At 39.8% G+C, this 25,493-nt stretch overlaps 8 protein-coding genes across 8 annotated transcripts; 6 read left to right on the forward strand and 2 right to left on the reverse strand.

Annotated features, from left to right (window-relative positions):
• Window positions 1-126: 126 nt before the first annotated feature.
• On the forward strand, window positions 127-1,278 carry ATC70_013442 (uncharacterized protein; the record flags this gene model as incomplete). Its single annotated transcript, XM_064832606.1, has 4 exons — window positions 127-179; window positions 240-274; window positions 333-464; window positions 626-1,278. The coding sequence occupies 4 exons, from the start codon at window positions 127-129 to the stop codon at window positions 1,276-1,278; spliced, it is 873 nt and encodes a 290-aa protein (XP_064678865.1).
• A 1,499-nt stretch (window positions 1,279-2,777) lies between these two features.
• On the forward strand, window positions 2,778-4,995 carry ATC70_013443 (uncharacterized protein; the record flags this gene model as incomplete). Its single annotated transcript, XM_064832607.1, has 5 exons — window positions 2,778-2,940; window positions 3,002-3,399; window positions 3,453-3,774; window positions 3,841-4,037; window positions 4,102-4,995. The coding sequence occupies 5 exons, from the start codon at window positions 2,778-2,780 to the stop codon at window positions 4,993-4,995; spliced, it is 1,974 nt and encodes a 657-aa protein (XP_064678866.1).
• A 3,431-nt stretch (window positions 4,996-8,426) lies between these two features.
• Window positions 8,427-10,232, forward strand: ATC70_013444 (uncharacterized protein; the record flags this gene model as incomplete). Its single annotated transcript, XM_064832608.1, has 5 exons — window positions 8,427-8,583; window positions 8,639-8,835; window positions 8,892-9,029; window positions 9,091-9,576; window positions 9,807-10,232. The coding sequence occupies 5 exons, from the start codon at window positions 8,427-8,429 to the stop codon at window positions 10,230-10,232; spliced, it is 1,404 nt and encodes a 467-aa protein (XP_064678867.1).
• Window positions 10,233-10,466: 234 nt separating this feature from the next.
• On the reverse strand, window positions 10,467-10,760 carry ATC70_013445 (uncharacterized protein; the record flags this gene model as incomplete). The annotated part of the gene is made up of 1 exon (XM_064832609.1): window positions 10,467-10,760. One exon carries the CDS (start codon window positions 10,758-10,760, stop codon window positions 10,467-10,469), a length of 294 nt encoding a protein of 97 aa, XP_064678868.1.
• A 590-nt stretch (window positions 10,761-11,350) lies between these two features.
• Window positions 11,351-12,291, forward strand: ATC70_013446 (uncharacterized protein; the record flags this gene model as incomplete). Its single annotated transcript, XM_064832610.1, has 4 exons — window positions 11,351-11,406; window positions 11,458-11,626; window positions 11,685-11,835; window positions 11,894-12,291. 4 exons carry the CDS (start codon window positions 11,351-11,353, stop codon window positions 12,289-12,291), a joined length of 774 nt encoding a protein of 257 aa, XP_064678869.1.
• A 253-nt stretch (window positions 12,292-12,544) lies between these two features.
• Window positions 12,545-13,800, reverse strand: ATC70_013447 (uncharacterized protein; the record flags this gene model as incomplete). The annotated part of the gene is made up of 5 exons (XM_064832611.1): window positions 12,545-12,948; window positions 13,034-13,169; window positions 13,245-13,318; window positions 13,399-13,594; window positions 13,645-13,800. 5 exons carry the CDS (start codon window positions 13,798-13,800, stop codon window positions 12,545-12,547), a joined length of 966 nt encoding a protein of 321 aa, XP_064678870.1.
• A 372-nt stretch (window positions 13,801-14,172) lies between these two features.
• ATC70_013448 (uncharacterized protein) lies at window positions 14,173-17,191 on the forward strand (the record flags this gene model as incomplete). The annotated part of the gene is made up of 8 exons (XM_064832612.1): window positions 14,173-14,385; window positions 14,466-14,677; window positions 14,731-15,178; window positions 15,243-15,546; window positions 15,603-15,678; window positions 15,731-16,497; window positions 16,553-16,695; window positions 16,754-17,191. The coding sequence occupies 8 exons, from the start codon at window positions 14,173-14,175 to the stop codon at window positions 17,189-17,191; spliced, it is 2,601 nt and encodes an 866-aa protein (XP_064678871.1).
• A 115-nt stretch (window positions 17,192-17,306) lies between these two features.
• Window positions 17,307-18,935, forward strand: ATC70_013449 (uncharacterized protein; the record flags this gene model as incomplete). Its single annotated transcript, XM_064832613.1, has 1 exon — window positions 17,307-18,935. One exon carries the CDS (start codon window positions 17,307-17,309, stop codon window positions 18,933-18,935), a length of 1,629 nt encoding a protein of 542 aa, XP_064678872.1.
• Window positions 18,936-25,493: the final 6,558 nt, after the last annotated feature.

The following is a 25,493-nucleotide window of genomic DNA, read 5'->3' on the forward strand; positions in this document are numbered from 1 at the left end:
GAAGAAGGAACCCCGTCAAAACAAAAAGGCCCTCCTGTTTTTTTTTGGCGAGAAAAAAACAACACTACCAACTAATATCCACCCCTTTCTCCCTTTTTTTTTTTCAATATAGTCAATTTATTCATCATGTTGAGCACTGTATCCCGTAATGCTGTTCAAACCTGTAAAGCTCCTATGAGGTAAGTAACAGTAGAGAGAATGATACTAGGCTCAATGCATGCTCATACAATGTATTTCAGTGTTCAGGTCCGTAACATGGCCACTCTCAAAGAAAGTAAGATCATAGTACACGATGAAATCAAGGTTTGACATGTTAAACACTTTTTAACTAGTTCAACAACGTTTGAAGTCTGTTCAAAACATTGAAAAGATCACCAAGTCCATGAAGATGATTGCTTCCACCAAGGTCAACAAGGCTCAACGTGGTATGGAAGCCGCTCGTGTCTTTGGTCAAGCTTCCAATTGTAAATATCTCATCAGAATAAGTGGATAATGGCATAGATAGATGGGGAGCATAGGATAGAAAGGAGAGAAGATGTAGATGACAAGAAGATAGAGAGAGAGAGAGCGCGAGAATGGGGATGCTATTCGGGATCAATTTACTAAATGATCGTTGTACATGTAGCTCTCTTTGCCAATGCCGAGACTAAGGCTGCCGAGGATGGCAAGATCCTCTTTGTTGCCTCTTCCTCTGATCGTGGTCTTTGTGGTGGTATTCACTCCAGTGTTTCCAAGGCCACTCGCAAGGCTGTTGCTGAACACCCCACCTCCGAAGTCGTTGTTCTCGGTGACAAGCCCAAGGCTCAATTGAGTCGTGTTTTCCGTAAGCAAATCGCCATTACTTTCAACCAAATCGGCAAGGATGTGCCTACTTTCCAAGAGGCTGCCTCCATTGTTGATATCATCAAGTCTTCTGAGCTCGAGTTTGATACTGCCAACATTGTCTACAACAAGTTCCACTCTGTTGTCTCTTATGAAGCTCAAACCATCCCTGTCTACTCTGAAGCTACCTTCAAGGCTTCCCCCAACTTTGCTGTTTATGAAATCGAGGATGATGTTCTTGCTAACCTCCAAGAATTCTCTTTTGCTAACGGTCTCTACTGGGCTATGGCTGAAGGCCATGCTGCTGAGATGTGTGCCAAGCGTGCTGCTATGGAGAACGCTACCAAGAATGCTGGTGAGATGATCCAAAAGTTGACTATGACCTTCAACCGTGGTCGTCAAGCTGTCATTACTAACGAATTGATTGATATTATTACCGGTGCCTCTGCTCTCTAAATCTAATTATTCGACACAATTTTCAAATCAAATCAAAAATAATCATTCATTTGAAAAAAAAAAAAATATCTACTTGTATTCACTCTTTATCTGTTTTGTATTAAAATAATATGACTATATGTATTGTTAACGTGTATTTGGCTAATTGAGCGGTTGTCATAGTTGATATGGCGTACAATGATTCACACTGTTTAGTAGCATGTCATGACGACAAATCGTTGTATTGAATCATGCTTCTCACTCTATTGTTCTAGACACACACACGCGCACACACACACACACGGCTTGAAACATTCCTTCTGATAGCATTGTCACTTGAAATCGGCTCTTATCCTTTTACGAGTAATAAACAAATTATCGGTATTCAACGAAACAAGCAAACCCGAGCATTCTTATTGTTGTTGTAATAATTTTCAACATATTAAATTTATAATAGCCATTGTCAGAAAAAGGGAAATCAATGCCTTCGGCAGCTACTTTTTGGGAATGGTCGGGATCGATAGGGGGGGGGGATACGTTGGTATAATGTGCAATGTATTGCTGTTCCACATGGTGGTGGATATTGATAACTTCTTTGATTTGTTGGCATATGATTGTATAGAAATGATGAAACGCACGAGCCCAGGCTGTTGATTTGATGTACATTTGATTTCCCCCAACTCTTTTTACTATTGTGGGTTGATCGACGCCCTGAGCTGATTATGATTGTTAAGCATGTGAAATAATATAATGGACTTTTGCTGATAGCAAGTTACAAATATATCTCTTTCAAATTACTTGGTCAAGCATGTGAAAATGAGTTCATTTCTTGCTTCTTTCTCTTGTCTTTCAAAGCTGTATTTGTTTGTTGTCAATCCATGAAAATATAGCAGCCATTTGAATCGGGCGGAACATTTATAAACCAACACTGATTTGAGGGCGCAGATAGCAGTAGCCAGAAATAAGATATCCACTAGTTTTGGCTGTGTGTACACAAAGGTTATTGTATCACAACATGTTTAAATAATCTATACACTGTTAAGCTGTCTTTTTCCATGTTGTTGTGTTGTGTTGGACACGCATGTACTCGAAAAAGCGGTCCCAATGAAGAGAGCATATATATGTTTATCCTCACTTGTTTTCCTTCTCTCTTTCTCTCTCTCTCTCTCTCTCTCTCTCTTGCTTTCACATCTTTTGCATAAACTGACTCTCCTCATTGCCTTTTATAGAAATCAAACAGAAAGGTATCTCGTACATTGACAGGACATGTAGAGCATGTGTTGAATTTGCATCATAGTACATTTAATTATTGATCCAAGCACACATCCCATTGCTCCCAACCTGCTTCCAGAAAAAAAAAGTCAATCATCCTGAACACTCAATAATCACTGTCAACCCAAACATGTAAGGTCCTGAATCGATTATTGCAACATTGTCGTTCTAATGAAATGCTTATAGTACAATTATAGATTTACAATTCAAAAGTTGTCAAAAACCAAATACAATTGAGAACGCGCGAAATGAATCCCACTGAAAATAACGACACTCTGGCTAATCCTGAGCACGCAATGTCAAATATCTCTGCCATGAATCCATTCCATGTCATTCCAGCCGAGCAACACTACCATCCAATGCTAAACTATAGAGAAGCAGTATCAAATTATGAAAATATCGTAGAATCAGGTACTAGAAAGAGTTTAGTGCAAATGTGATCATAATGATTGATTTTCACTTGTATACGTAGACTATATCGGCCCAGCAAATAATAGTGTCATGATCCAACATCAGCAAATGACACACGGAGATGGCTTATCTTTATCTGGGGCTTCAGTTTGCTCATCAATGGATATACGCACTCCCGATATTCATCCGGTTTACAGTAATGGCAACAGCATCCCAGCTGAGATGGTGGGACAAGCTATCGCCACTCAGTCTACATTTAGAGATCAAGTAGGATCCCCAACAATTACAAATGCGCCAACTCAACAGTGGCATCAACATCAGGACACTTCCATGATATCGACTTCTACTACAGACGCCTCTATCGATCCATCCATGGATTTGAGCTACCCTCCTTCTATCCATTCCGAAGAAAATGACGAATCCTCATCTAATTCATGCATTTCAGAAATCGAAGAAAAAGTAAGCTCAGAGACCATTATGTGTACCAAGAGGCTAACCTCACCTATTATTAGATGGTGTTGTACTGCGATTCCCCATACCTGCTAGTGGAGACAAACGAAGATGGTTTATCATCGTCATCAATGCGCAAATCTCCTAATAATCGTCGTAACACTGTATCATCATTTCCTTGTACAGACGAATGGTGCGACCCGACCGAAAAGGAGTTGCGAAGACAATCGATGAACTCCTTCTTAATCAAGCCAAGAGTTAAATTAGAAGAACAGCAAGAAAAAGAAGAGTCCAATTCCTTGTTTTGCCATTTGTCAAGGGAAGAGCTTATTCAGCGTGTGGTTCAGCTTGAAAGGGAAAAGCAATTAAACTCCAAGCTAACAGGTAAAACAAACAAAAGCTTCTCTGTTATGGTTTTACTAAATGGAGTATCTACCAAATGTCTAATAGGATCTACCGCCGCCGCCGCCGCCGTGGCCTCATCCGATAAAGAAGGACCCAATTCTCCTCCAAATGCTCACCATACGGCGGAAGGGTCTGACGAAGATGAAGTTCACCCATGTCGATGGTCTGGCTGTGACACCTCGGCAACATCGCTTGATCAGCTGATTGCTCACATCAAGGATGTTCATATTGGCAGTGGCAAGGTACACATGTATAATATCAAATATCCACAAGTAAAACAAATCAATTGACGCTTATATTGTTCAGGCTGCTTATTTCTGTGAATGGAAATCTTGTCCTAGGGAGCGAAAGCCCTTCTTGAAGCGTCATAAAATGCAAAACCACATGCGAACACACACTGGAGAGAGGCCCTTTGAATGCCATGTAGAAGGTTGTGACAAGAGATTCTCAAGACCTGATTCTCTCAGTACACATGTCAAGACGCATTCTAGTATTCGACCATTTGCGTGTTTGTTTGAGAATTGCAGTAAGGCCTATTTCCATTCAAGATCGCTTCGGAAGCATACAAAATCACACGAAGCTGCTGCTGCTGCTGCTGCTGCTGCATCCAATGTTGCTACCACTACCGCTACTGCCACCTTGGCTTCTGCTCATAACACTATTGTCACAAACATAACAGAAGTGGACATCAAAGAAGAGGACGTCATTGTTCATCGACAGCATCCCTATGATCGATCCCTGAAGCCCAGCAGATACTATCGTCAGCAAACAACGTCTTGTGGATCTGAGGCGCGACAGCAACAACAAACGCCTCCACTTCGAGTGATGGAGTCGGCGAATTTTGCGCCAATGATGATAAATACCGCATTATTGCAACAACAAACACAGCAACAAGCTTACGGCAATACGACGAAAATGATGGAGATTTGCGAACCAGCACCACAGGAACAACAAATATTTGCAGCAGGCTCTGCTTATAATGATGACTATAATTCACACGCTGTTGAGCAGCAGCTATTTCAACATCATCAACGACTGCAGCAACAGCAATTGCTCGGTTATCAGCAACAGCAGCTTTCATATCAACCTCCCCAGCATTCACAAGCATATGTTTCATACAGTAATAATCAACCGTTGTCTGTACAACTGCATGTACAACAACAATCATCATATCATGGCTACAATTACACTATTTATTAGACAGTAATTTGTACATTCTAAGCATCCCACCTATCTCATATGCAAATCTCTTATATGCACATCTTTTATGTAAACATATAATACCTTAATGCCTCTATAAATATATATCACTAATAAAACCAATATTTAAGCCAACACACACGCACAAATCGTTTGTGTATTTGTACGCATGTACCCTGCTCAGCTGTATATAAATAAGCATACAACTTGCACATGAATGTGATTGGGAGGTATAAGAGTTTATGTGATGACAGTATGAAGAGCAAGTTTCCAATTTATCCATTTCGAGGCTTAAACCGAACTTAAATTAGATTGACAAACTTTAATTCTGCGTACAAAGAGTAGATTTAAGTATCATCTATGCTTATGTTGGGAAAAATCTACATTGTACACATTCCGTTGGACTTGCTAGCCAAGAAGACGACATCAATCAGTATTGGAAGGTCTGTTTTTCTCTGTTAGAAAAGCTTATAGATTCAACACTATTGTGGCTGGTTGTAGTAGCTAGTCTAGAGCAGCCGGAATAGGCTTGTCTCTCTCAGTTTTACGCCTTCTTTCTCGATAAGCAGCTTGTCGTACAGAGTTTTCAATCACATTTGACTTGACCTGAAGTTTCCCAAAATTGTATTTACAGAAACTGGGCACCTAGATTGTGATATAACTACTTTGATTAACTCATGTCATACACGAAATATTTACATGATCCTCTAACTGCAAAAATCATAGGCATCAGGGCATGTTTCAGAATTTAATATCCAGTAAGTCAAATTAAAGGTCTCAATTCTTATCATGCAGAGAATCAAATTGAATTAGACAATGATAATACCAACTCTTGTCAAAGAAAACACATGCGCAAAGTACCAGCAGAATGGGGTCATTGCTTTGCTAGAGGAGAAAGAGAAAAAGCCTATGTTATCAGCCAATGCTAACAAAAGCTTCTTGTTTTTGTCTGTGATTGCACAGTCGTCCTTCAATTGACCATCGGCTGCGTTTTCGATATCTGCCAACGTTGTCTTAAGTGAGTTCCACTTGCCCAAATAAAGACCCCACATGTCGCCAAAATCCCTTCCACAATCCGCCAGCAGCTGGTATGAGGCTTGGCTGTGGTATACTTTGCCTAATTTTTGTAAGTACTAATAGTAGCATTGTCATACCATTCGCTGCTGCTGATGCTCTTAAGATGGAGACATAGAGCTGGTTATGCGCAAATACAGGACTTGTGTAAGATCTACAGCGACTTTTTTGAGATACTGCCATTGCAAAAGACATCTTAATGAGGCAAAACTCCCCCCAAAAAAAATTTGGGTTAATCAATTGTTCTTTTAATTCCATTGTTCCCCTTTAATCAGTATCGCAATCATCATTGTCATCATCAGAAAGGCATTTGGGTCAGTCAGCAGCAGCGCCGCCGCCAAAATTGATTCAAACTCAGAATACTTTCCTTCTGCTCAAGATTGGTCAAATTGTGTCTTTTTTTCGACTTCTGTAATCTATTTTGTGGGATCCGACTATATAAATTGTGATAATCATCTGATGGTTCCTAATACATTTTTGGAGTACTCTTCAAGGCGCTTCCAATGGTGCTAATTAAAATAAGTGTTTTGAATGAATTTATGGAGCCACTTGGTAAAATATGAAATAAGGTTTTTGGCTAGAATATCGAAATTTTACATACAAAGGCTTCAAAACCAAAGTTTCAAGGGTAGCGTTGGATCGAGAGGAACATTTTGATTTGATATATACCATAGTAAAAGTCTTCATTTTCAGTGTGAAAAATGCGATCGTTTGATTTTCAATGAAAACCATGAGGTGCCCCTCATACTTTTTGGTCGATTTTTGGCCTTGTTTTTTAGGTCCTCAAAAAGTTGAGCAAAGGTGTCAGGAAGTTACTACTACTCAAGTACAATTGCTTGGCGTCATTCCGGTGGCTCAGAAAGGTCTACATGTCAAGATCTGAAGGCTTGAAAGCTGTCCAATTTGGTTATGTTTTGCTTTATAGCTTGTATTTACACGACAAGAAGCACATCTTTGGTAGCTGAAGTCTTTGGGAAGGGCAGTTCTGCAGCCTGTGCAACTTCTAATTCGAATAGGAGGAATATTAATTTTGGTAAGGCTAACTCATGCAAATTTTGATGCGTTATGTTGTTGGTAAGCTATTAATAATGGAAATGAAAAACCGAATTTGCTGCTGAATGCTATGGTTTTGAATCTTCGCTTCGCTGCGGTCAAGCCCTCATATAGATCAATATTACCAAGTATTGGATTTAGACGTCTAATTATCATGGCTTTGCACTTTTTCTTCGCTATGGTAAAAATCCCCCTATAAATTAATGTTATCAAGTGTTGAATAGAGCAGATGTTTTTTCTGGCATGAGGTACATACAGAATGGATGGGTTTCTTTAAGTGGTTAGGATGTTCAGGGCTAAATGAGATTCAAATCAAGGCTAAATATTGATAAAATGCATTGATTTGGGACAGACTATTCAGGGAGCTGTCTATAAAGCATAACAGTGAGGAAATATCGAGTTAAATATGGCTCTGCTCTAGCTCAATCAGAGGTATAAAATCTCAAACCATTACTAGTTGTGCAAAATACACTTAAAATTTGCTATATTGGGAGCCCTTTAAAGATCATCAGCGATGTTCTTAGGTATACGGCACTATGGGATAACGCTCTAGCTGTTTTGATACAACTGTGTAGTCTCATATGGCAAAAATTCTTGTAATTGCACAATCAAAGGACCACACATTTAAGAGTGCGTTGATGCCAGCTTGCAAGTTAATCGTTTGGTCGTAATCAGAAAAGGAACGAGGCAAATCGCATCTCAGATTGTACGAGATCCATACTCGTTTAATCGATATTCGTCAATAAAAGCGAGATGATTTAGACGTTCATCTTGATCCTACTCAATTAACATTTGAGATGAATTGTCATATCTCTCCAATCGATCAAGGATGTCCACTCAAGCCACTTATACACATATCAATACGCCAAAAGAGATGTAACCACGCTTGTCAAGACATATTAATTTACCCGAAAAGTCTCCCACATTGGCCCTGTGCCGACAATCCGCGCACAAGAGCGAAGATGCGCCTTTCATCCTGGCAAGCTCTCCTCATTACCTAGCCTGCATGTCCTTGATGTACCAGTTTTGATGTACATCTGATAAGAAATCCATCAATAGGATGCGATTATCAATCCTAAATGTGATTTGCCTTTGACATATATACTCAAATGTTGCACTGATGATTGGTTGCAATCCGAGATGGTAGTAGTGTCTTTGTGACTACAGCTCATGTTGAAGCTTATTTGTCCTCTTGGGATTAGAGCCTATACACTGAACTACGCCTATATATCTATACTCCACCGCCGCCCCCCCCCCTCTTTTTTTTTCTTCTTCCATCTTGTTTTGAATAATAATAAGAAATTATGTTGAGAAATATTGTTTCAAGCTCATTGACAAGACCCATTGCGGCCAAGTCTGCTATCAGATTAGCATTGCCTGCTTCATCCAGACTCTTCTCTTTTCAATCAAGGCTGCAACAACAGGAAGCTGCTGTAGCTGAGACCATCAAACCCACTTCAGGTAAGAATACATTCCATCCATGTGCCCATCATGTCTAATGTTGGCATTTGATTAGACTCTTTGGGATTCGAATCAAAGGCTGTGAGTGGTTATGACAGACCTATCTATCTCGACATGCAAGCAACGAGTCCCACTGATCCCAGAGTATTGGATGCCATGATCCCTTACATGACTGAATTGTACGGTAATCCTCATTCCAGAACTCACAAGTATGGTTGGGAAACAGAGAAGGCTGTGGAGCAGGCTCGTGAGGTAAGTTATCTCTAATGTGTCTAGTGATTTGCTTATTGACATGAACTCCTCCGTAGTACGTTGCCAAAATGATCGGTGCTGACCCCAAAGAGATTCTCTTTACCTCTGGTGCTACGGAATCCAACAACATCAGTATCAAGGGTGTTGCAAGATTCTACAAGAACAAGAAGAAGCACATCATCACTACACAAATTGTGAGTTTTGGCTAGACAAGCAGTAGGATTGGGATGACTAATACAACTATGTTTGATGTAGGAACACAAGTGTGTTTTGGATTCTTGCAGAGTTTTACAAGAAGAGGGTTTCGATGTCACCTATCTCCCTGTACAAAGCAACGGCCGCATCGATATGAAGCAATTGGAAGAAGCCATTCGCCCTGACACATCTATCGTTTCGATCATGACAGTCAATAATGAAATCGGTGTGATGCAACCCATTGAAGAGATTGGTAAATTATGTAAATCCAAAAAGGTATTCTTCCACACAGACGCTGCCCAAGCTGCTGGTAAGGTGCCATTGGATGTCAATGCCATGAATGTCGATTTGATGAGTATCTCTGGCCACAAGCTCTATGGCCCTAAGGGTATTGGCGCCATCTATGTCCGCAGAAGACCCAGAGTCCGTTTGGAGCCTATTCAAAGCGGTGGTGGACAAGAAAGAGGTTTAAGAAGTGGTACTGTGCCTCATCCTTTGGTCGTTGGCATGGGTGAAGCTTGCAGAATCGCCATGGAAGAAATGCAGGTAAGCTATCGTTGGAGTTTGTATGGATTGATCCCGTGATGAATCGTGCCGAAAGGCATCGTAAATTATAATGGGAGTGAATAGTTACGTTTGATTGAGAGATCAAGTCCTCTTCTATCTCTCGTGGATGGGAGAAGATAAGTAAGGCTTTCACAATGAATCATTGTGCAGGGGTTCTGAGGATCAGTGGATTTCATGTTTGTTCGTAACGTACTCATGTGCTTCTCTAGTATGATCATGACAGAATCTCCAGGCTCTCCAAGCGTTTAATTGACGGTATTCAATCCAAGATTGACGAAGTGCATCGCAACGGTGATCCCGAGCACAACTATCCCGGCTGTGTCAATTTATCGTTTGCCTATGTTGAAGGTGAATCACTGCTCATGGCTTTGAAGGACATTGCCTTGTCCTCAGGCTCTGCCTGTACCTCTGCATCCCTTGAGCCTTCCTATGTTTTGCGTGCGTTAGGTGCAGATGATGAAATGGCTCACAGTTCCATTCGTTTCGGTATTGGTAGATTCACAACTGACGAGGAGATTGAGTTTGTCATCAAGAAGGTGACTCAGCATGTGGATAAGTTAAGAGAAATGTCTCCTCTGTGGGAAATGGTTCAAGAGGGAATTGATATCAAGTCTATTCAATGGGCCCAACATTAAGTCGTTCTCGTGTAAATTGTATAAATAAAGTGTTTTTTTCTATGAAAGAGGGGCATAATATGAGGGCAAATGTGCTTTTGCTTTGCTATTAACGTTGCTAGTATCAGCTAAACACAACCAACAACACACATGATATTACAGTATTATAAAAGGTAGGATGTTTATTGATTTATATATGTAAGGTAGTGAAACTGTACAGTATTTCCTGTATTTACAAGTAATTGATTTGAGAATTTAAGCGTTGTATTCCTTTTGAGCTTCACCCTTGGTACGTTGAGTCTTGGCAGAGGCTTCACCAGAAGTATCACCAGTGAGAGCATTGGCAGCACCCTTGACAGCACCAGCAACTTGGTCGTATGCACCTTCGACATAGCCTTGGACATTGGCCATGACACCTTCAGTTTGACCAGCAGTGTTTTGAGCCTTACCTCTGGCTTGGAGGGAGTCGTTACCAACGGTATCACCGACAGTGTCCTTTACGTTACCGACGAATTCGTTCTTCTTGGCATTAGTTCTTGAGGCGTCCATTTTTGATTGATTTGTTATTTGATATATATATATCTGATAAGATGAAGACTTTTGAAAGGTGGAATCAGCTCTGGTATTTATACCTTGTCTTAAGGTAATGATATCATTCGATTGACATGCCGTCATTGTGATTTAATATAGGATCGTCGGCAGAATTTTTTTCATGCAGCATCATATCACGGTTGTTGCAGCAAGAACGAATCATTTCAATAGTTTCATGAGGGCTGGTACTACGCGAATACGATGCTTGCGTTTGAGCATCTATTTCGTTCCATGAACACCTAAATCTGTTTATGCAAATAGCCAAGTTTGGATGGATGATGTCTAATTGAACATGTCCATCGTTAGTGCGCAGGCTGAGCGTAAGCTAAAACGCGCCTCTCAATGCAGCGACCTTTCTGTTTGATGGCCCATCTGATAGATAACATGCGTGTCTTGCAATGCATATTACTTTCAAAACTGTGCAAAAACTTTTGACGTACATGGCCATGATATCATTGGAGGAAATAAGCATGTGAAATCATTATTTTGGAGCTCAGGATTCATTTCGAGTCCCATCCTCAAACAGATTACTCTCTCAATCACCCTGAATGCGTAACGATTACGATCAAGATCCATCAGAGGAACAGAGACGTGTTTGGAGCCAGTAAGTGCTAGAAAAAGACGGAATCAGTGCAATCAATTCACGCGATGCCAGACAACAAAACGACTTGAAGAAGCAGCTGGTGCTTGAGGATAGACTAAGCTATGAAACAACTCCCTTGACCGATTTAAAATACGTTGGTGGTGTTGACTTAAGTTTCCCACTTGGAGACCATGAAAACGCCGTAGCTTGTTTGGTTGTAATGCGAATGCCTGATTTACAAGTATAGACAGACTGTTTCTCCTGAATAACAGTATAGCTTGATCTAATGTCATGTTTAGATTGTTTACAAGGAATTCTTGCAAACAAAATTACATTTACCATATATTTCTGGTTATCTGGCATTCAGAGAAGTGGAACCCCTGATGGAGCTCATTCAGCAACTCAAGGCAAATCAGCCTGAATTGTACCCGCAAGTGATTTTGGTCGATGGCACGTAGACATGGTATAAATGAAGGGCTTCTCCGGTATCATACTGACATCCCATTAGGAAATGGTCTATTACATCCACGGCAGTTTGGCATTGCAAGCCATCTCGGTGTCTTGAGTGATACACCCACCATTGGAGTAGCAAAGAACTTTCTTGTGATACCCTCTGAATTTGACGACATGGCTGCCATCAAGTCTCAATACAAGGAAGCATTGCACAAAAAGGGCGATGACTTCAAGCTGGTGGGAGCAGCCAGTGGTTCCATCTACGGCACTGCTCTCAGGACGTCTGATAATGCAGTGAATCCAGTATTTGTGAGCCAAGGGCATCTCATCACTTTGAAATCTGCAATCAAAGTAGTATTAGCGACGTGCCCAAAGCATCGCATCCCAGAACCCATTCGAGCTGCTGATTTAGAGAGTCGAGCTTATATTCGAAACGTTAGTTCATTGCAATAAACCATCAGGTACAATGCCATATAAACGAGTGTTTGTCTAAGAGACCCACAAAATGATCTGATTAGCCAAGAGTGCTCAAGCACCTCTTTCATTGGAGTCAGTTTACTAAAAACATGAGGCTGCAATAGTACACTATCTCGAACCCCCAGTGAGCAACGGTACAACGAGGTTGAATTCGAAAGAAGTTTTTATTAATAATGTAGGATATGAATAATAGGGAGGTAGCAGGAATATTACATGTAAAACCGCAAATCTATTTAGTCACCAATTTAGTAGTGATCTCTCCTTCTTGCACTTTTTCGGAAAAGCTATCAATGATGCTTTTAACTCGCTCATACACCATGAAAGTTACGGCTTGACCAGGTGCAACTCGCAACAAACGAGGAGTCAAACCCTTATAAAAGGCAAAGAAGCCTTCCTTGCGCATGATTTCAGAAGTAACCGTCTTGAATCGCTCGAATCCACTACCGGGAGCTGAAGATCTCTGGATACGAGTTTTGATAGTGTCAATAGGCGCATTGGAAAGAGGTCCCATGGCACCTGAAACACCACCTAATACTAAATGTTGATAGGAAGGCAGCTCTGTCAAATCTTGAGCACGCTGAGCAAACTTCTTCATTTCTTGGTATGCAGTGAAATTTGCAGCTTGGTTTGTGGCTGTATAAATAAGAAAATTAATATATGCACTGGGCATGGCTCACACATACACACACACACAAGCCTGTACCAAGCGTTTAATTACCTTGTCTCAATGCAGTCAATGTAACACCCTTATACAATGCTCTAACACCTTCCTCCTTGACAATGGTGTAGGCAGCATGAGGTGCGTTGCGGTACTTGGGGATATCCAAAGGATCAGCCATGGAATGACGTTGTGCCTAGTAGCATGCTTTAAGTGAGCAGATCCATATCAAAGTTTGTGTGTGTGTGTGTGTGTGGATGTATAAACATACCTGCAGACGAATCTTTATCAAATCCATGGGACTCACGACTAACACTGCTTCTGTAGTACCTGCAGCAAGACCAGCTACATGGTGCATGGAACGAGTCAATGGCTTGCTCCCCATCATTATCTCTCTCTCTCTCTTTCTCAACGACAAAACTTACCCAAAAAGACAGAGCTGGTGCTGACGGCACCATTTTCATCAGCCATCCATGACTTATAGAGCTCAAAAGACGAGAAGCGAATAGCCATCTTGGGGACAATACCAGATACAACTGCACCCAAACCTTTGTACAAGGCCCAGAATGATTCATTTCTTACAATCTTTGCACCAACACCCAAGAAACCAAGCCGTTGACCCTGGAAGCATTATAAGTAAGTCTTGCGTGCATTTTGAATTGAAAACTTACTGTAGCGCTTCTTGATCCAGACTTTGAGAGTTGCATTCTGACCTTGATGGTATCCAATGGATGGCAAGTACATGCTTCCATGAGACCAGCAGCTCCACCAGCGACCAAGTGAGTGACAAGAGGAGTCTTTTGCTTGCTGTTAGTATTGCGAGACATGTTAATGCGTCTGTATATTAAAGAAATGAAAAGAGAAAGATTATGTTTATATTGAAATCAACTTGCTGTTTATATACGACTAAATCAAGGAGAAGCACAGTGATTTTCATATTGCTCTGTCGAGCCCCTCCCTTACTTTGTTGACCGCCAAGAACCAGATGTATTGAAATAGATGCAGGGGTTCTGAATTGCTGTACTGTCCACAGTGTGTCTACTGCATTCATTCATATAGATTTGCCTAATCTCATATTTTACATGGTGAATTTCGTCATTGCAGCGTCAAAATGTAATACACGACCCAGTCCCCCCGCGAGAAAATGCATTATCCCCGCACTCAATTTCTCTCTTTTTACTTCACCCTTCTTCTTCCATATGATATTGTCACGTATTCCAGCGAATACGCTGGCAAGAAAGCAAGCCTTTAAAAAGGCATCATGTGCTATTCTACCGCGACAAACATCGCTGCTCAATTTCATTCTTCGCAACAACAACAACAGCAGCATCTTCCAAGTGCGAACATTTAAAAATCTGTCTGCGAGGCTTGCAGAGGAGTCATCTACCAAGGTGCCTAACCCCGTATCCAAGGTAAGTCAGACACATACAAATAATGCAGGAACACCATGCGTAAGCTCACTCTGCTTGCTTGGCAACCCACATCGAATTAGCCTGTAACTACAGAAATCCCCATCACTCAAGTAGCCCGAGAACAAACAGCTCAACTCTATCTCGATAACGTATTCCCACTCAGGATGGGTGTGCTGGACATCAGACAAGTCTTTTTCAGAAACTCGAAAAACTTTCTCGAATCCAAGGCCCATCAGGCAATCCCTTCAGATGAGTTACCCTACAATTTTGCCATCAAGGAAATATTGGCTCGGTATGTCTTTTAACGAGATTTGCTCGCTCACAGTAAACTGATCGTCATGGTAGCACAAAAGACGGTGGTGCCATTGTTACATTTTCCTTCAAAAGCACAGATGGATCTAAAGTGGATGTTGCCAAAGACATTGTCTCCAGAGTCAATGAATATATCGTTAGCCACAACATTGTTGCACCCTACAATCTGCAGTCTGTGAGAGCTTTTCTGGTCAAAGGATCGCCTTTTATGGAAGATATGATTGCTAGATACCCCACCAATCGACTCCGCATTGAATTTCAAGGCGAAGCTGTCAATGTTGAAAGACTCTATCGCCATTTGAGACCCTATGGTAAAGTATTTGACATTGCACTGTACCCCAATCCCATCGTGGCAAAGGATCCTGCTCGCTACGCCATTGCTCAATTCACCAGAACAAGATTTGCTACCAGTGCTCGCAATTGTTTGCACGGACATTACATTGATGGCACGCGATTGAACATTTTATATGAAAAGCAGTTGGTATGTGCATAAGCTGACCCACCGCATATATATGTATATCCATGTGCTCATGTGTTGACTGTAGCGTACCAACGTGGTCAAAGACTGGCTTGTCAACCATCCTCGTATCACCATCCCCGTACTAGCAGCTATATTTGCAGGTGTCACCTATGTAGTGTTTGACCCCATCCGTGTGTTCTTCATTACCTCCAAGATCAATCAAAGATTCAACCCTCAAGAGTATGCCGTCTATCGCTGGTTGCGCAATGAAACATGGGCTCGTTTGATGCCTGGAGGTTCTAGAGATCTGGCTAGTGCTGGTACATCTGTGTGGGCTGATGATACCGAAAAGACTGAAAAGCTGATTTCATGGCTTGCTGAGACACCAGGTAAGTGCGAGGAGACATATTTAAAAGAAATACACAAAGACTCATCTTGCTTGCAGAGACGTTTGTGCTTGTTTCTGGACACAAGGGAAGTGGTAAATCTGCCTTGGTCAAATCTGCCATCAAGGATAGAAAGTAAGTCATTGTTCAATAACAAAAGAAGAGCGACTAAATATATCTATGGTAGAAACAAGCTTTTTATTGATTGTGAAGCAGTGGGATCCGGCAGAAACCAATCCGACATGACAAAGAATCTTGCCAAGGAAGTAGGCTATTTCCCTGTATTCACCTGGGTGTCTTCCATGAGCGGCCTCATCGATACAGTTGTTGCAGCTACAACAGGCCAAAAGACAGGCTTTTCCGCCAACCCTGATTCGCAAACTAAGGCTATTTTAGAGACGGTGGCCATTGCACTTCGAGATGTTGTGCCTAACGAAAAGGAGGCTCGTAAGAGAGCAGAAGAGGAAGCTGAACGTGAAAATTTCCTCGAGAGACTCAAGAGCTTGATCACTGGACGTAAAGCCAAGCGAAATGCAACGACAGACAATGAAAAGAGCAGCGAGGAGGCTGATGAAGACAAATTGGACGAAAAGAGCATCCCCATCGTCGTCATCGATAACTACATGTACCGTGAAACAACCAAGAATGCTAAACTGTGGGAGGAATTGGCGGAATGGGCTGCCTTGTTAATTGAAAATGAGATTGCGCATGTTGTGTTTGTCAGCTCGAATGCTGGTGTGATGAAGACGCTGGGTAAAGCACTTCCCGGCAAGAGTTTCTCCAACATTGCGCTGTCTGACGCACCTCCTGAAATGGCCATGTCTTTTATCAACAAGCAGCTGGGATCTGAGGTACAAGATCCTGATCTTCGTCCAGTAGTGGCTGCTTTGGGTGGTCGTTTGACTGAACTGGAGCTGCTGGTGCAAAAGATGAAGATGAAGATGGACGCACAGAGTGAGTTTGACATGTAAATATGCGGAATTCAAGAGATTGACACTTTGTGTGACAGCTGCTTTCGAGGATATTGTCACTCGCAACTTGATTGAAATTCGCAAATATGGATTCGGAGACTCGTCTGACGAGAGCAACAAGCTGGAGTGGTCATCAACACAGTTCTGGACTATAGTGAAACTTTTAACAAACAAAATGAGTGTAAGTGAGCGAATGTCGGGCTCGACAGGCTGGAAACCTGATGTATATATTTGGATAGATCAACTATGACGAACTGAAATGGGGTCCTGCCTTCCTCGGCGATGATGCACCATTGAGGGCAATGGAGAGAGCAGAGCTCATCATGATTGTCCAAAAGGAGGGCCGAGCCAACTCGATCCGACCTGGCAAACCGGTGTTTTACACTGTATTCAACAGACTGACCTCAGACACTATTTTCGCTGCTTCGATGGAAGTGGAATCCAATATGGCACTGAAAAAACAATCCGAGGCAGACATTGCCAAGTTGGAAGATAACATCAACAAACTAACAAACATCAATGCGCCCAACCGACCACCCAAAGAGATTGAAACCAGAATCAAATTCTTGCTCACCAAGGTGGCATCCATTCAGAAACTGATTGAAGAATACGACAATAAGATCAAGGCAGCCAAGGAGGTGATTTCAAAGTCTTGGGTGGACAATGATGATGAGTAGACGAAATATCCCGCGTACAATAACAACCATGTATACAAGCTAATAAAATGTTTATTTTCCTAATCATACCCACATTCACTACTCTTTATTTCTTTTTGTTACTACAGACTCATCAATGCAATCCATTGCTGCCATCTGGAAGCAGTTTCAATCCACCTCCTCCACTTCCGCTGAAACGGATGCAAAAGTAGCAAATGATATTGACAATTCAGCATTGAAATCGGTTATCAAAACTAGAGCAAAAGCATCATCCACCATTGATGTGATTACACACCGAAGCCAAGATTCCATCGACAAAAGCAGCTCTCTGTTGGGCTTGTCCATGGATTTCATTGAATCATCAGACTCGCTGAACGACATTGAGCAGCACCAGCAAAAGGCCTTCTCGGAGTCTATGGAGAATCTGCCCACCGATTTGCTATTCGAGTCATCACATTCACTCGACTTTTCTTCATTTGGCGGCGGTTCATCTATTGCTGAATTTACTTGCGGCAATGAATATCATGATAAGTGGCCTATCCCAGATACAATCGAGCAAGTGCATCAACTGGTCGAAACAGAGCAAGCCGAAGGCAACTCGACCTCTCAACTGGCTTTGTGTCTGCATTTAATGGAAAGCGCGTGGCAAGTGGATCCCAACAACCGTACCAAGCTATCTGACGACGAGAGACCAACTCACAACAGGCGCATGCTGGACGACATTATGGCGAACTTGAAACTAACCGCCACTACATCAACAACATCTGGTACGACGCTAGGTGAGGCCATGGTCATGGAAGCCAAGAAGTTGCTGAAGCAACTAGCACACTCAAACAAGAGCGCTGGACAAGGAGCTGAAGCAGAGGCTCAATTTTTACTTGGCAACTGCTATGGTATGGGTGCATTGGGTTGGCCATTGAACCACAGGCGAGCGTTTCAATGGTACCTGCAAGCCTCCAAGTATGGACACCCAGAAGCAACGTATCGCACTGCTGTTTGTTATGAAATTGGTATCGGCACTAGTAAGGATGGATCCCGCGCATTGACATTCTACCGCAAAGCTGCTCACTTGATGCATGTGCCAGCCATGTACAAAATCGGAGTGATTTTGATGAGAGGCTACTACGATCAACCTATATCAATACGTGATGCTGTCGTCTGGCTACAAAGAGCTGCCTGCACTGCCATTGCTCCTTTGGGTCCTGCTGAGAAATCCAAAGCAACAACCATTGGTGGTCATGGTGGCATCGCCTTACCTCATGCTCTTCATGCGCTTGCTATTGTTCATTTGACAAGAGAATGTGAAAGTACAAGCATGATTCCGGATCCAAAATACGCCATCAAGCTGCTTCACAACGCGGCTCGTCTAGGCTATGCTCCAAGTCAATCCAAGCTGGGTGAGTGCTATGAATGCGGCTACTTCTGTCCTGAGGATGAATCGCAATCAATCTACTGGTACTCGTTGGCGGCACAGCAAGATTATCCAGAAGCATGTCTTGCTCTTTCAGGTTGGTACTTGACTGGGTCTCTCAAGACGAAATTGATTGCACAATCGGATCAGGAAGCGTATCTGTGGGCTCGCAAAGCTGCCAAGCTTTCGAAACATATTCAACCAAAATCATTGACTGCAAAGGCGTACTACACTTTGGGCATCTATCATCAGCACGGCATTGGCACACCGAGATCAGTCGATCTCGCTAATAAATGGTATAAAAAAGCTGCTCATTATGGCCATCCTGATGCCTTGAAAATGAACCTGCTGTAATCATCTAACTTTAAACGGTACTGAATCGTATTTAATAAACTTTTCGTTGCTTAACTGCTGACCCAAATCTTCTGATTATAACTTTCGAATGCTATACGAGATGAGAATGTGATAGGTGACGCGTGATGCTTGATGCTTGATGTCCTTTTGTTTAGGACCAAACTAGTAAAAAAAAAACTAGACTCAATGCGACAAAATTCTTTCACTTGCCATGCAAATTAAACGGTCTCAAATAATTTCTTTACAAAGGTCTATAAAACGGCCTCCATGCTCGCTGGCTTTTCTCTGCTTGGTTTACTTTCTCTTTTTTCTCTTATAATTTCTCTTTGAATTTCGATTTTTGAAAAATTCGAGCTAGAGCTTTGAAAGTAACATGTTCCTATGACAGTTTTTTGCGTAGAAGATGATGGTGCAATTGGATTTTAGATTGGATGCGGTGATGATGAGGAATTGGAGAATTGAGAAATAAGCAAATTTTGGACAGATGCTGTTAATAAGACTTTTTGATTAGTATATAAACCTGGGTCATATGTCTATTAAAAGTTGTAGAGAATACTTTGGTTAAGTAGAGGATGTTTGACTTGAGGTTATTGAGGACAATGTGGATGAGTAATGAGGAAAGATAGTAAAAATGAACAAATTTCAAAAGGCCGTACCGGTTGACGTTACTAAGTGAACATGAGCTTAAAGCTTAATAGGTTCTGTTTCTTTTTCAATTCTCTATACGATAATATGGTTATTATAGATAAATAAAAAAAAAGTTTTGGATTATCCCCTGCTTGTAGCTCATGAAATATAAGATTTTGAGCAGGTTTATGAAGGGAACGTACATCTGGTACTTGAAACCCTTATATTATAATGGATATAATGTAGAGCTATCGAATGGTCCTTGTTTTGTGCGAATCCAATGAGTATTTGTTGAGATATGGTAAAAAAAAGGGGTATCATGCAAAATCATGGATTTTTGTTCAAAATCTACGTGTGATAGCAAGCAAAAAATCTGGTGACGATTTTTTGGTCAGGACAAGATTTTCAATATTTTATAATAGAGTTATGCCAGAGCTTCAAGCAATAGCTCATTCGACAGGAAATTTTTTGGTTTACAATGTTTAGTAATGCTTAACAAAATGTTTTGATGACAGACACTGATTAATCTTTTAAAAACAGTGAAAAAGTCGCAAAAGTTATCTCATCAAAAATCAGTTGAGCAATGTACACCAGACACTTGATATGTATACCATTGTATTCTCCTTTGAATTCTTCACAAGTTTCGTATAAGTTTGAAGGGATGGTTACTATCAAGAAACGCATAATTTTAAGGTCAATTAGATTTCGGAATCCCATGGATCATCATTCAGAACAATAGAAATTGAAGCTCCGTTGACCTTCTGCACGTGTACATCACACAAGAATGAATTTGACCGAGCATTTTAAAAATCGGAGCGTACGAAAAGGGCCATATTAACTTGCTGGTTTTAAGTTATCAATAGATACTTGACATGATGGAGAGTTTTGCTTTTAAAATTAGACAGTTATAGCTTGCTTTGTTTGATAATAATAAGATTTTGCAATTTAAGGTATGCATATTCCCCCGCTTAAAAATAGCATCTCCAATGTTGATTAACTCATGAAGCAGACATTTCCAATGTAATGTTCCCACTTAGAAGTTGCCCCAATATCATCATTCTACAACATATTTCAGTTTTATATGATTCTAAACTTTTCACCTATGAGGACCTGGATGTACAAAATGTTTTTTTGATTTTGAGGTTTTCAACTTTTGGACGATCGAACATCGATTTTTGAAAAATTCGAGCTAGAGCTTTGAAAGTAACATGTTCCTATGACAGTTTTTTGCGTAGAAGATGATGGTGCAATTGGATTTTAGATTGGATGCGGTGATGATGAGGAATTGGAGAATTGAGAAATAAGCAAATTTTGGACAGATGCTGTTAATAAGACTTTTTGATTAGTATATAAACCTGGGTCATATGTCTATTAAAAGTTGTAGAGAATACTTTGGTTAAGTAGAGGATGTTTGACTTGAGGTTATTGAGGACAATGTGGATGAGTAATGAGGAAAGATAGTAAAAATGAACAAATTTCAAAAGGCCGTACCGGTTGACGTTACTAAGTGAACATGAGCTTAAAGCTTAATAGGTTCTGTTTCTTTTTCAATTCTCTATACGATAATATGGTTATTATAGATAAATAAAAAAAAAGTTTTGGATTATCCCCTGCTTGTAGCTCATGAAATATAAGATTTTGAGCAGGTTTATGAAGGGAACGTACATCTGGTACTTGAAACCCTTATATTATAATGGATATAATGTAGAGCTATCGAATGGTCCTTGTTTTGTGCGAATCCAATGAGTATTTGTTGAGATATGGTAAAAAAAAGGGGTATCATGCAAAATCATGGATTTTTGTTCAAAATCTACGTGTGATAGCAAGCAAAAAATCTGGTGACGATTTTTTGGTCAGGACAAGATTTTCAATATTTTATAATAGAGTTATGCCAGAGCTTCAAGCAATAGCTCATTCGACAGGAAATTTTTTGGTTTACAATGTTTAGTAATGCTTAACAAAATGTTTTGATGACAGACACTGATTAATCTTTTAAAAACAGTGAAAAAGTCGCAAAAGTTATCTCATCAAAAATCAGTTGAGCAATGTACACCAGACACTTGATATGTATACCATTGTATTCTCCTTTGAATTCTTCACAAGTTTCGTATAAGTTTGAAGGGATGGTTACTATCAAGAAACGCATAATTTTAAGGTCAATTAGATTTCGGAATCCCATGGATCATCATTCAGAACAATAGAAATTGAAGCTCCGTTGACCTTCTGCACGTGTACATCACACAAGAATGAATTTGACCGAGCATTTTAAAAATCGGAGCGTACGAAAAGGGCCATATTAACTTGCTGGTTTTAAGTTATCAATAGATACTTGACATGATGGAGAGTTTTGCTTTTAAAATTAGACAGTTATAGCTTGCTTTGTTTGATAATAATAAGATTTTGCAATTTAAGGTATGCATATTCCCCCGCTTAAAAATAGCATCTCCAATGTTGATTAACTCATGAAGCAGACATTTCCAATGTAATGTTCCCACTTAGAAGTTGCCCCAATATCATCATTCTACAACATATTTCAGTTTTATATGATTCTAAACTTTTCACCTATGAGGACCTGGATGTACAAAATGTTTTTTTGATTTTGAGGTTTTCAACTTTTGGACGATCGAACATCGATTTTTGAAAAATTCGAGCTAGAGCTTTGAAAGTAACATGTTCCTATGACAGTTTTTTGCGTAGAAGATGATGGTGCAATTGGATTTTAGATTGGATGCGGTGATGATGAGGAATTGGAGAATTGAGAAATAAGCAAATTTTGGACAGATGCTGTTAATAAGACTTTTTGATTAGTATATAAACCTGGGTCATATGTCTATTAAAAGTTGTAGAGAATACTTTGGTTAAGTAGAGGATGTTTGACTTGAGGTTATTGAGGACAATGTGGATGAGTAATGAGGAAAGATAGTAAAAATGAACAAATTTCAAAAGGCCGTACCGGTTGACGTTACTAAGTGAACATGAGCTTAAAGCTTAATAGGTTCTGTTTCTTTTTCAATTCTCTATACGATAATATGGTTATTATAGATAAATAAAAAAAAAGTTTTGGATTATCCCCTGCTTGTAGCTCATGAAATATAAGATTTTGAGCAGGTTTATGAAGGGAACGTACATCTGGTACTTGAAACCCTTATATTATAATGGATATAATGTAGAGCTATCGAATGGTCCTTGTTTTGTGCGAATCCAATGAGTATTTGTTGAGATATGGTAAAAAAAAGGGGTATCATGCAAAATCATGGATTTTTGTTCAAAATCTACGTGTGATAGCAAGCAAAAAATCTGGTGACGATTTTTTGGTCAGGACAAGATTTTCAATATTTTATAATAGAGTTATGCCAGAGCTTCAAGCAATAGCTCATTCGACAGGAAATTTTTTGGTTTACAATGTTTAGTAATGCTTAACAAAATGTTTTGATGACAGACACTGATTAATCTTTTAAAAACAGTGAAAAAGTCGCAAAAGTTATCTCATCAAAAATCAGTTGAGCAATGTACACCAGACACTTGATATGTATACCATTGTATTCTCCTTTGAATTCTTCACAAGTTTCGTATAAGTTTGAAGGGATGGTTACTATCAAGAAACGCATAATTTTAAGGTCAATTAGATTTCGGAATCCCATGGATCATCATTCAGAACAATAGAAATTGAAGCTCCGTTGACCTTCTGCACGTGTACATCACACAAGAATGAATTTGACCGAGCATTTTAAAAATCGGAGCGTACGAAAAGGGCCATATTAACTTGCTGGTTTTAAGTTATCAATAGATACTTGACATGATGGAGAGTTTTGCTTTTAAAATTAGACAGTTATAGCTTGCTTTGTTTGATAATAATAAGATTTTGCAATTTAAGGTATGCATATTCCCCCGCTTAAAAATAGCATCTCCAATGTTGATTAACTCATGAAGCAGACATTTCCAATGTAATGTTCCCACTTAGAAGTTGCCCCAATATCATCATTCTACAACATATTTCAGTTTTATATGATTCTAAACTTTTCACCTATGAGGACCTGGATGTACAAAATGTTTTTTTGATTTTGAGGTTTTCAACTTTTGGACGATCGAACATCGATTTTTGAAAAATTCGAGCTAGAGCTTTGAAAGTAACATGTTCCTATGACAGTTTTTTGCGTAGAAGATGATGGTGCAATTGGATTTTAGATTGGATGCGGTGATGATGAGGAATTGGAGAATTGAGAAATAAGCAAATTTTGGACAGATGCTGTTAATAAGACTTTTTGATTAGTATATAAACCTGGGTCATATGTCTATTAAAAGTTGTAGAGAATACTTTGGTTAAGTAGAGGATGTTTGACTTGAGGTTATTGAGGACAATGTGGATGAGTAATGAGGAAAGATAGTAAAAATGAACAAATTTCAAAAGGCCGTACCGGTTGACGTTACTAAGTGAACATGAGCTTAAAGCTTAATAGGTTCTGTTTCTTTTTCAATTCTCTATACGATAATATGGTTATTATAGATAAATAAAAAAAAAGTTTTGGATTATCCCCTGCTTGTAGCTCATGAAATATAAGATTTTGAGCAGGTTTATGAAGGGAACGTACATCTGGTACTTGAAACCCTTATATTATAATGGATATAATGTAGAGCTATCGAATGGTCCTTGTTTTGTGCGAATCCAATGAGTATTTGTTGAGATATGGTAAAAAAAAGGGGTATCATGCAAAATCATGGATTTTTGTTCAAAATCTACGTGTGATAGCAAGCAAAAAATCTGGTGACGATTTTTTGGTCAGGACAAGATTTTCAATATTTTATAATAGAGTTATGCCAGAGCTTCAAGCAATAGCTCATTCGACAGGAAATTTTTTGGTTTACAATGTTTAGTAATGCTTAACAAAATGTTTTGATGACAGACACTGATTAATCTTTTAAAAACAGTGAAAAAGTCGCAAAAGTTATCTCATCAAAAATCAGTTGAGCAATGTACACCAGACACTTGATATGTATACCATTGTATTCTCCTTTGAATTCTTCACAAGTTTCGTATAAGTTTGAAGGGATGGTTACTATCAAGAAACGCATAATTTTAAGGTCAATTAGATTTCGGAATCCCATGGATCATCATTCAGAACAATAGAAATTGAAGCTCCGTTGACCTTCTGCACGTGTACATCACACAAGAATGAATTTGACCGAGCATTTTAAAAATCGGAGCGTACGAAAAGGGCCATATTAACTTGCTGGTTTTAAGTTATCAATAGATACTTGACATGATGGAGAGTTTTGCTTTTAAAATTAGACAGTTATAGCTTGCTTTGTTTGATAATAATAAGATTTTGCAATTTAAGGTATGCATATTCCCCCGCTTAAAAATAGCATCTCCAATGTTGATTAACTCATGAAGCAGACATTTCCAATGTAATGTTCCCACTTAGAAGTTGCCCCAATATCATCATTCTACAACATATTTCAGTTTTATATGATTCTAAACTTTTCACCTATGAGGACCTGGATGTACAAAATGTTTTTTTGATTTTGAGGTTTTCAACTTTTGGACGATCGAACATCGATTTTTGAAAAATTCGAGCTAGAGCTTTGAAAGTAACATGTTCCTATGACAGTTTTTTGCGTAGAAGATGATGGTGCAATTGGATTTTAGATTGGATGCGGTGATGATGAGGAATTGGAGAATTGAGAAATAAGCAAATTTTGGACAGATGCTGTTAATAAGACTTTTTGATTAGTATATAAACCTGGGTCATATGTCTATTAAAAGTTGTAGAGAATACTTTGGTTAAGTAGAGGATGTTTGACTTGAGGTTATTGAGGACAATGTGGATGAGTAATGAGGAAAGATAGTAAAAATGAACAAATTTCAAAAGGCCGTACCGGTTGACGTTACTAAGTGAACATGAGCTTAAAGCTTAATAGGTTCTGTTTCTT

This window comes from Mucor velutinosus (genome assembly GCF_035048745.1).
Source record: "Mucor velutinosus strain NIH1002 chromosome Unknown tig00001575, whole genome shotgun sequence".
NCBI classification, from domain to species: domain Eukaryota; kingdom Fungi; phylum Mucoromycota; class Mucoromycetes; order Mucorales; family Mucoraceae; genus Mucor; species Mucor velutinosus.